The sequence below is a fragment of the Carassius carassius genome, chromosome 17 (assembly GCF_963082965.1).
Source record: "Carassius carassius chromosome 17, fCarCar2.1, whole genome shotgun sequence".
Lineage (NCBI taxonomy): Eukaryota > Metazoa > Chordata > Actinopteri > Cypriniformes > Cyprinidae > Carassius > Carassius carassius.
In genome coordinates this window covers 17,237,866-17,246,116 of record NC_081771.1, presented here as the reverse complement: position 1 = coordinate 17,246,116, position 8,251 = coordinate 17,237,866, and the positions used below count along the sequence as shown (strand labels likewise).

Sequence of the window (8,251 nt, the reverse complement as noted above, 5' to 3'; positions counted from 1 at the left end):
GACTGGCCTAAAAATAGCAGTGTGAAAGACAAGCATGCTGTCCCAGTGACTCTGCAAAAGACAGCGTGTGCCCCATCTCAGACAGCAGCAACAGAAAAGTCTGCCTTCTAAACAAGAACTGTGAATAATGTATGATTTCTGCTTTCATTCACGAGCAGGTAAGTTCAGTTCATGTTTTCTTGTTTTGTTGTGTTATAAAGCATTGTTTAACATCTACTTTTGTTTTACCAGTGATATGTTTTTGTGTGCAAATTCTCTCTCAGGCAAAGAAATAAATCTTGAATGGTAGTAAATTTCATTCTCAGAATTATACTCTCCCCAGTGTGCCTATCAGATATATTGTCTTTGGCAAGAAGCTGTTTTTAACTCTGGCAATAATCGTCTGATAATTTGACATATATTGATGTGCTAGCATGACTTCATTCTCTTCCAATTTGTTCCTGAAATGTTCTGTTACCAAGCAGAAAGGCTGAAACTTTGTCCTTAGGTCATAGGAGGCTCCACATTGCTATGATCACGAATGTTGCAATCGGATTGCATGTGACTGATTATACCCATTTGTCTTGTCCTATGTAGGTAAACACTAAAAACATCTGTTGGCTGGCCCTGAATGCATTAAAGCCATAGTTCAAAGTGTCGTCATGGTGCGTAATATAGACGATCTAGACTTCTGCCTCTCTTCCCATCCCCAGAGCATCTTAGAGGGCCTGCGCTCCCTCTGTTCTCAGCCCAAACTTGTGGATGTCACCTTGAGTGCTGGTGGACAAGATTTCCCCTGTCACCGGGGAATCCTTGCACTCTGCAGCCACTACTTCCGTTCCATGTTCTCAGGAGATTTTGTGGAGAGCATTGCTGCTCGTGTCGAGCTTCATGATGTAGATCCCAATGTGTTGTCATCCTTGTTGGACTTTGCTTATACAGGGAAACTCACCATCAATAAAAACAATGTTGAGGGACTCATCTGCACATCCAGCCAGCTCCAGTTCCACACCGTCCGTACTGTATGCAGTCGATATCTGCAGCACCAGATCGATGCCACAAACTGCTTGGGAATCCTTGAGTTTGGAGAGATTCATGGCTGCCCTGAAGTTGTCTCCAAAGCATGGAGCTTCCTCCTTGAAAACTTTGAGGCGGTGCAACAACATGAGGAGTTCTTGATGCTGGAGAAAGACAGGCTGGTGGCCTGCCTGAAGGATGAGGATCTGCATATAAGGGATGACCGGTCTTGTGTCAATTCTGTTTTGGCTTGGGTTGGGTATTGTAGAGACAATCGGATCTGCCATCTGCGAGAATTGTTGGGCTTGGCTAAGCTTTCCCTCCTCACAGAATCCTACCTTGCTGAAAACTTGCTTAAAGAGCCATTGGTGCAAGACTCACTAGAATCCAAAGAGTTCGTAGAGGGAATATGTAGAGAGGTCAGACAAATATATTTATATAGAAATTTCTTAAACAGAATTCTCTGTACAACAAATTATTATTATTATTTTTCCCTTCAGAAACGAGAAATGAAAGGAGGTGAGTCAGGGCAGAGAGTGACTCAGAATGCCCTCAACCTGCAGGAGGTATTATTTGTGATGGGTGGTCGCTCGCTGGATGACTCGGATGATGAAGATGAGGATGAAGATGAAGACAGGGATAGAAGGTTGCACCCCAGAAACTGTGGTTTCTACAACCCAAAGCTTGGTAAGGAAAACTTCAGCTGACACATCTACTTTTTTATTTTTTTATTTATAAAAGAAGAATTATGTTAACATGGAACATTTAAGAAAAAAAACCCTCCCTTCACTTCATGATTTTGGTTTAAGTACTTCTATTATTTAATATATTTAAACTTTCTAAAATATTGAACGGTGTTTATAAAGCATATATCTGAACTTTTGACTATCCATGTCAAAATAATCAATAGTCAATACCATGTACTAGCTGAATTGTCATCTGATTCATTTACTCTTTTTCACTCTGCATACTGTGTACATTTGCATTTGTAAGATTGAAATTGTATTCTTTTTTCTGATAGGGCAGTGGTTTCAGCTACCTGATTTTCCCAACTACAATAAATGGGGTTATTCTGTCATCTCCTTAAATAACAATGTGTATGTCACAGGTGAGCCAAACTCTTTTCATAAGATATTAAGCTGTTTCTAAAGGCTATAGCTTGCATATCATAAAATGTTTTTTTGTCACAGTATTTATTGGAAAATGGATAATTTGCTGATTGGTTGGTCTGGAATATAAGCCTCCAAACATAATGACAAGGAAAAAAGATAGCAGGAGAAACAACTTCTATTTTACCTTGAGAAAACAAATCCACAGATTTTCCGGGTATTTACAGAGACTAGGCCCTTTGGGAAAGGATCAGTGAGATTTATAGTTTTATTGCACACATGAATGGAATGTCATCTGCATTTAGTATTTGGAGATGCTAAGATAAAACAGTCCCCTGTCTTATAAACAATCATGCTAAGACTCACATAAGACCTGAAACCACTTTAGAAATGTGTACAAAGAAGCAGAACATTATTATTGATGATCTGCAAAACTTGTGTTGTCTGGTCACAAACTGGGACATTTGAGCCTTCCTTTTGAGCTGAGAATTTATTCAAATAAATCAGCAAAGCCTTCATCTGAATGAGGAAAACAAGTCTGTTTTTTCTTCTGACTCTCAGGAGGATCAAGAGGGTCTCAGTCCAACACCTGGTCCACCACAGAGACCTGGAAGTACATCACTCGTGAGGGCATCTGGGTCACAGTCGCCCCTATGTTGCGTCCCAGGACTAACCACTCTTCTGCAGCTCTCAATGGAGAGATTTATGTAATTGGGGGTAAGAAAACAAACCAGTTTGCAACTGAAGGTTTCAGAAAAATGGTTTTGGGTCAATGTATATATGCAGAACTGGACATTTTTGTGTAAGACACTGCATTGTCTTTTCACTGAAAGGAACTACAATGGATTTTGTCGAAGTTGAACACTATGACCCATTCAGTAATTGCTGGACTCTTACGGGCCCGGCGCTGAAGTATGTGACTAACTTTACCACCACATCATGTGAAGGAAAGCTTTACCTCATTGGTTCTTGTGCTGTTAAATATAATGCCCTGACAATGCAGTGCTTCAATCCTGTCATAGGTAAGAGACAACACATTTCAACATGGTTAACTGTTAATAATAGACATTACGACTATCCGGTAAAAACAATCCAAGTTTTTCATAACAGAGCTTCTAATTTCATATTACAAAGCTTTTTAGGTTGGAACTAGTAATTCAGAACAATTTCATGAGACACTTTACAAGACACGGTGTAAATTATAATGTTATTCACTTGTGGAGCCTTGCCAACATGTAGTCGTGACTTCAGTTCAATACCATGTAGTTTGAGTCTACTTTTGTTAATAAGATTTCTCTTCTTCAACAGATAGCTGGTGTATCATCTGTTCTCCTTTCATTCCTAAATATCTCTCTTCTCCCTGCTCGGTTTCTATGGATGGGGTCATTTACCTTGTAGCAGATAACACCAAAAAGGTCTATCTGTATAACCCTGGGGGTAATATGTGGGAAAAAGTGAGTTTTAAGTTATATTGATTATTCTTTATACACAGAAAATCTAGTAGTGTATACAAAGTTAGCTGAACCCTATGTTCAGCTGAGACTGACAACTGTGTTTTTTTTTTTTTTTTTTGTATGTTTGTCGTCTCATCCCAGATTCAGTTTCTACACACTCTTCATGAGAATGGGGATTTGGTGGTTCTAGGTGGTCAGCTGTATGTGACTGGGGGGCACTGGAAGGGCATGGAGGGGGATTACGGTGTGGAAGTGGAAGTATACAACCGAGCATCCAACACATGGAAGGTGGAGTGCTTCCTTCCCAGGCTCTGGACTTATAGCGGCTGCTGCTCCATCTTCCTGAACACTTCCCAGTGGACTGAATTCTTCCCTGATGAGACTTAATATCTGTTCTGTCCCCTAAATCCTGACCTAGGTTTTGGGGCAAAGTTACATTTTGTATAGCAAGTTTTGGCATTCTTATAAATTTTTGATAATGGGATTTATTTTTAATTTCTTTTTGCATAATTTAGCTAGCTGTTGTATGTGTGTGTGTGTGTGTATATGTGACATTCTACTTATTTTTTCCTCTCTGAATCCATTGTAAAATTTTAATATTTTACATGTAAACATGTCATATTCTAATGTCTTTGGCAACCTTGGACTTTTTCTTTTTTGACTGAATTTGTTATTATTTCAAATGCTGTTTTTATTCAGAAAAAAAAAGTTTTATGATGTTACACAATTGTGCTGTTTAAAACCCTTGTTATTTTTCATTAATTGCAATGGATTTTTAACAAAGTGCCAACAAAGACTGGAATAAACAGTGTTGTATTTGTGCAGCGTCCGTAACTATGGAAGCCAGAACGCTTGCGTTTTAATTCTCATGACAACACGCGAGAGCGTCCGGTTTCCTTGGCAACCAGAGGCACCCACCTCTAGCCTGTGCTGTGATTGAAACTTTTGCACTTGTGGCTTTATTGTAGCACGAAATATTTTGCTTTAATTTGATTATGCGCGTTATTAAAGCATTGCTATGTAGTGCAGAGTTCACTTTGCAAACTTGGTCTATAGAGCAAAACTTTTAAATCCTTTAAGTTTTTTTTATTTTTTTTAGCGTGCATATCAACGTGCTAAACCCTGTTTAAGCGTTTAAAACACTTTAAGAATTGAGGACCATTGGAAAAACGTCGCTGTCCGCTTAAGTGCATTGGATCGCTACCAGTTTCCAGATGAGTTGTGAAGGGGATCAAGGACTGGAAGCCGTGATTCAGGTGCGTGTTTTCCAGCAGGAAAACTGAGCTTCATCAGCTGTAACTTAAATAGGTTATTGCAGTGTTACCTATTCAAAACGGCATGTGTGAATGAAAGAGGAGAGAGCTTGAATTAATATTAACGAGCCTTGCGATGTTTCAACAAATTAAGGTCGATCAGTGGGTCAGTTTCAGGTTCTCCTGTGAAACTTGAAGACAGGTGACTCATTTCCTTGTGCTGTTGTGACATCCAACCAAATTGAAACAGAGACAGACATGAGACGAACTAGTTACTATAAATAATACATTCTAAATTAAATAGTAGTCTACATAACGTTTTATTAACAAGCATCAGAACATTTTGAGCTTTTAGGTTGCCAGTGAGACTAGGCCACCTGATTGTAGTGTGTGAGCCTCTCTTCTTACACTAATGCTGATAATGCAGAAGCTGGAGGAGACGCTGCTTAACCCAGATAGCGGCGGAGAGGAGAAGACTTACACTCTTCGGGGAGATGAGGAGGAGTCCAACATCACACCAGTTCCTGCCCGCATCCGTGAGATCATCACCAGAAACCTGGCTGATACGCCCACAGGTACTCTACACTCTTGAATGAGCTCATGATGATGAGTCTGCTGGGGTATCAGGGTATAATTAGAACGCATGTATATTCTATCATTTCCTGCCATGCTGTTCCTCTGGTGACGTATCAGGCGAGAGCAGCGAGGTGGAGGAGAACCGGCTGTCGAAGGATCTGCCTTCTCAGATGTGCGCAGACAGAGACCAGCTGCTTAGCAGGCAGGCTGCTCTCACTAGCCGGGTAGGAGCACATGTACAAACCTCACACACGTGCCCTTGGGTCTCTGGATTTCCAGTTCCTCTGGAAATCTGTTGGATAAGCCATTTATGCATAGATAAACACACTTGGCCACCTGATGGTGAATCACTGTGATCATGAACACCATATAAAGCATGGTTCATACAGTATGTTCTTCTCAGATAAAAAACTAATTATTGTCCTAATGCACTGGTGTCAAACCTAGTTCCTGGAGGTCTGCAGCCCTGCAGAGTTTAGTTCTAACACACAAACCATGTAGTTTTCAAATAAGTCTCAAGGAACTGATTAGTTGGATCAGGTGTCTTTAATTAGGGTTGAAGCTAAACCCTGCAGGGCTGTGGTCCTCAAGGAATTGAGTTGGACACCCCTGCCCTAATGCAATGGTAGAAGTATCCACCTTATTTTTAATGTAAGAGGGGCATTTATTAATTGAATGTTCAAGGCCAGCTGCTTCCAGTTATTTTAACAGTACAAAAATATTCTGTTGTGCTGTTTCATATTGCAAACTGGAATTCGTTCTCATATTATTTAAATTTATTGTAATAATCATAAACACACTGGTTTGTTCTGCAAATAGCTTTACTGCTTACTGCACTCTGTTATTCTTCTAGTTATTTACCTTTTAATGGGCACTTATGGTTTGATAAATGTCAACTCAAAATAACTGAAACCTCAAATAATGTTGTGCAACAAATAATCTTTATCTGTCAGGTTTGACTGAATGAGCTATTTCTGTGCTATGCTCCATTTTTATCCATCACGATAATGACAAAAGCTCTTTTTTTGAAGATCTGTCTGTTGATCCATCTTCTACCATTTTACACCTCTAAGCTCTGTCAGGAGTTCTAAAGCAGGGAAATGCATTTATCTCTCAAAATTAGTGAACGCATTTGAAATATAATTTTTTTTAATGAATGTTACATAAAATAGATTTACCCACTGTATACACTCACCTGCCAATTTATTAGCTTATTAGTATCTTCAGAACTGCCTTAATTCTTTGTGGCATTGATGGCAAGGTGACAGAGATTTCAGTCCATAATGACATGATAAGCTCACACAGTTACTGCACATATGTTGTCTGCACATCTATGATGCAACACTCCTGTTCCTTCATGTCCTAAAGGTGCTCTTTTGGATTGAGATTTAGTCACTGTGGAGGCAATTTGAGTATAATAAGCCCATCGTCATGTTCAAGAAACAGTTGATTTGAGCTTTGTGACATGGTGCATTATCCTGCTGAAAATAACCATTACAAGATGGGTACACTGTGGCAAGACAAGACCCCAGTAATGCATTGAGCTGATGTCATTTGACTGGGTGATTAGATATTTGCATTAAAAGCAGCTGAACATTGGTACCTAATAAAGTGCCAGTGAGTGTATTACTAACCAAATTTGACATTATTTATCTGAGCTTTTATGGTTATTCATGTTCTATTAATTTGTTAACACTGTTACACTTTTAAGTTTATTTTTGATGTTTGAGGGACAAGGAGAATAATGCAACCTCATTGTACCAGGTTTTTGCAAATTATTATTACTGCATTCATAGAGCCAAACTTGAAATTACTTTTCTTGGCAGTCACTTATTGTTTACAATTTAATGGAAGCTACTCCCATAATTTGGGTAGGAAAAAGTTGGATAAAAGCTAATGATTCAGAAATCTTCTACATTCAGAAGAAATAGCTTACTTCCGTGTTGAAAAATAAGGTGGTTCTGTGATCTCATAACCTACATTATCCATGGTTTTCCATCCTTTTATGTCTTGTTAACCCCACCCAAACGCATTCCCAGAGGTGCATCAGAAATCAAATAAAAAACAACCTGATATCGATGGGAATGAGATCTTGTCCTTTGGCAATATGGTTAATATCTCTAACACACAGTGCCTAATAAAAAAAAAAAAAAAAAAAAAAAAACATAAGCCTCCATCTGGTGTAAGCATGTGATTGATGCAAAGTTTCTGAAACCTGCTTATTTGCCTCTCTGCTTGGAAGTCAAAAAATACCTGTATAATGTAGATTATTGCCTTGAAACTCTCTCTAGGCCTTCCGTAATGTACACTGAGGGATTGTCGATCAGTTACCTGGTGGCAGGGGTTTCATTCACTCTGAACTAATACCGTCTAGGTCTAGGAAAATATTTTAAGTGAGTGTTTCTCTCCATCCAACAGTTTTTAAGGGATTGAAAACAGAGGAGGGACCATCACTAATAACGTGAGAGGTTGATGGAGCACCTTTGGACCCTATTCCTATTTTCCTTCATTTCTTCTGCACATGTTGGTGGATAGACAGTTGTGTGTGTATAGGGAAGAGATCAAGAGAGGGAGTTACAGAGGCTCTTTGACAGAGAAAGAGGGAGCCACATGGCTTTGAAATGGAATATGTGCACAGCAAACATCAGAGCTGCAGTGCTCTTTCCGAGAGGGAAAACCCGTTTGGAGTTTTCGATAAACAAACGGTGGTAAAGGGCCATGTGAAAATCAACTGTGTCACATGGAATGAAATATATTTATTTCTGCTTGAAACCGGACTTTGGCTTTGAAAAATGGAATGAACACCCTTGCGTTTATAAAGGATTGATGTAAACTGAGCCAGAGCGGTAGTTTATTCTGCATC

The 8,251-nt window shown here is 39.3% G+C and overlaps 2 protein-coding genes across 4 annotated transcripts in view; both read left to right on the top strand.

Moving 5' to 3' along the window:
* The first annotated feature begins 4 nt into the window (after positions 1 to 4).
* Positions 5 to 4,212, top strand: klhl30 (kelch-like family member 30). 2 transcript variants are annotated; one of them, XM_059571159.1, is made up of 8 exons: positions 5 to 158; positions 693 to 1,415; positions 1,497 to 1,683; positions 2,018 to 2,104; positions 2,667 to 2,822; positions 2,939 to 3,127; positions 3,414 to 3,559; positions 3,701 to 4,212. In XM_059571159.1, exons 1-8 carry the CDS (start codon positions 132 to 134, stop codon positions 3,944 to 3,946), a joined length of 1,761 nt encoding a protein of 586 aa, XP_059427142.1. In that variant the 5' UTR covers positions 5 to 131; the 3' UTR covers positions 3,947 to 4,212. The 2 variants fall into 2 exon arrangements, with proteins under 2 accessions (XP_059427142.1, XP_059427141.1); XM_059571158.1 differs by having other exon boundaries at positions 17 to 158; positions 577 to 1,415.
* Positions 4,213 to 4,463: 251 nt separating this feature from the next.
* The window catches only part of crocc2 (ciliary rootlet coiled-coil, rootletin family member 2), a 53,371-nt gene continuing 49,583 nt past the window's right edge, over positions 4,464 to 8,251 (top strand). For both annotated transcript variants that reach the window (XM_059571157.1, XM_059571156.1), the window contains exons 1-3: positions 4,464 to 4,815; positions 5,240 to 5,387; positions 5,506 to 5,612. In XM_059571157.1, the coding sequence (XP_059427140.1) occupies positions 4,774 to 4,815; positions 5,240 to 5,387; positions 5,506 to 5,612 (297 nt within the window). In that variant the 5' untranslated portion in view covers positions 4,464 to 4,773. The remainder of the gene's footprint in view (positions 4,816 to 5,239; positions 5,388 to 5,505; positions 5,613 to 8,251) is intronic.

Excerpts from the sequence above, each read along its gene's own strand:
- klhl30 (XM_059571158.1), top strand. The coding sequence starts at position 642 with ATGGTGCGTAATATAGACGATCTAGACTTCTGCCTCTCTTCCCATCCC. Across the intron at positions 1,416-1,496 it reads TAGAGGGAATATGTAGAGAG|AAACGAGAAATGAAAGGAGG; the intron begins GTCAGACAAATA and ends TTTTCCCTTCAG. Across the intron at positions 3,128-3,413 it reads GTGCTTCAATCCTGTCATAG|ATAGCTGGTGTATCATCTGT; the intron begins GTAAGAGACAAC and ends CTTCTTCAACAG.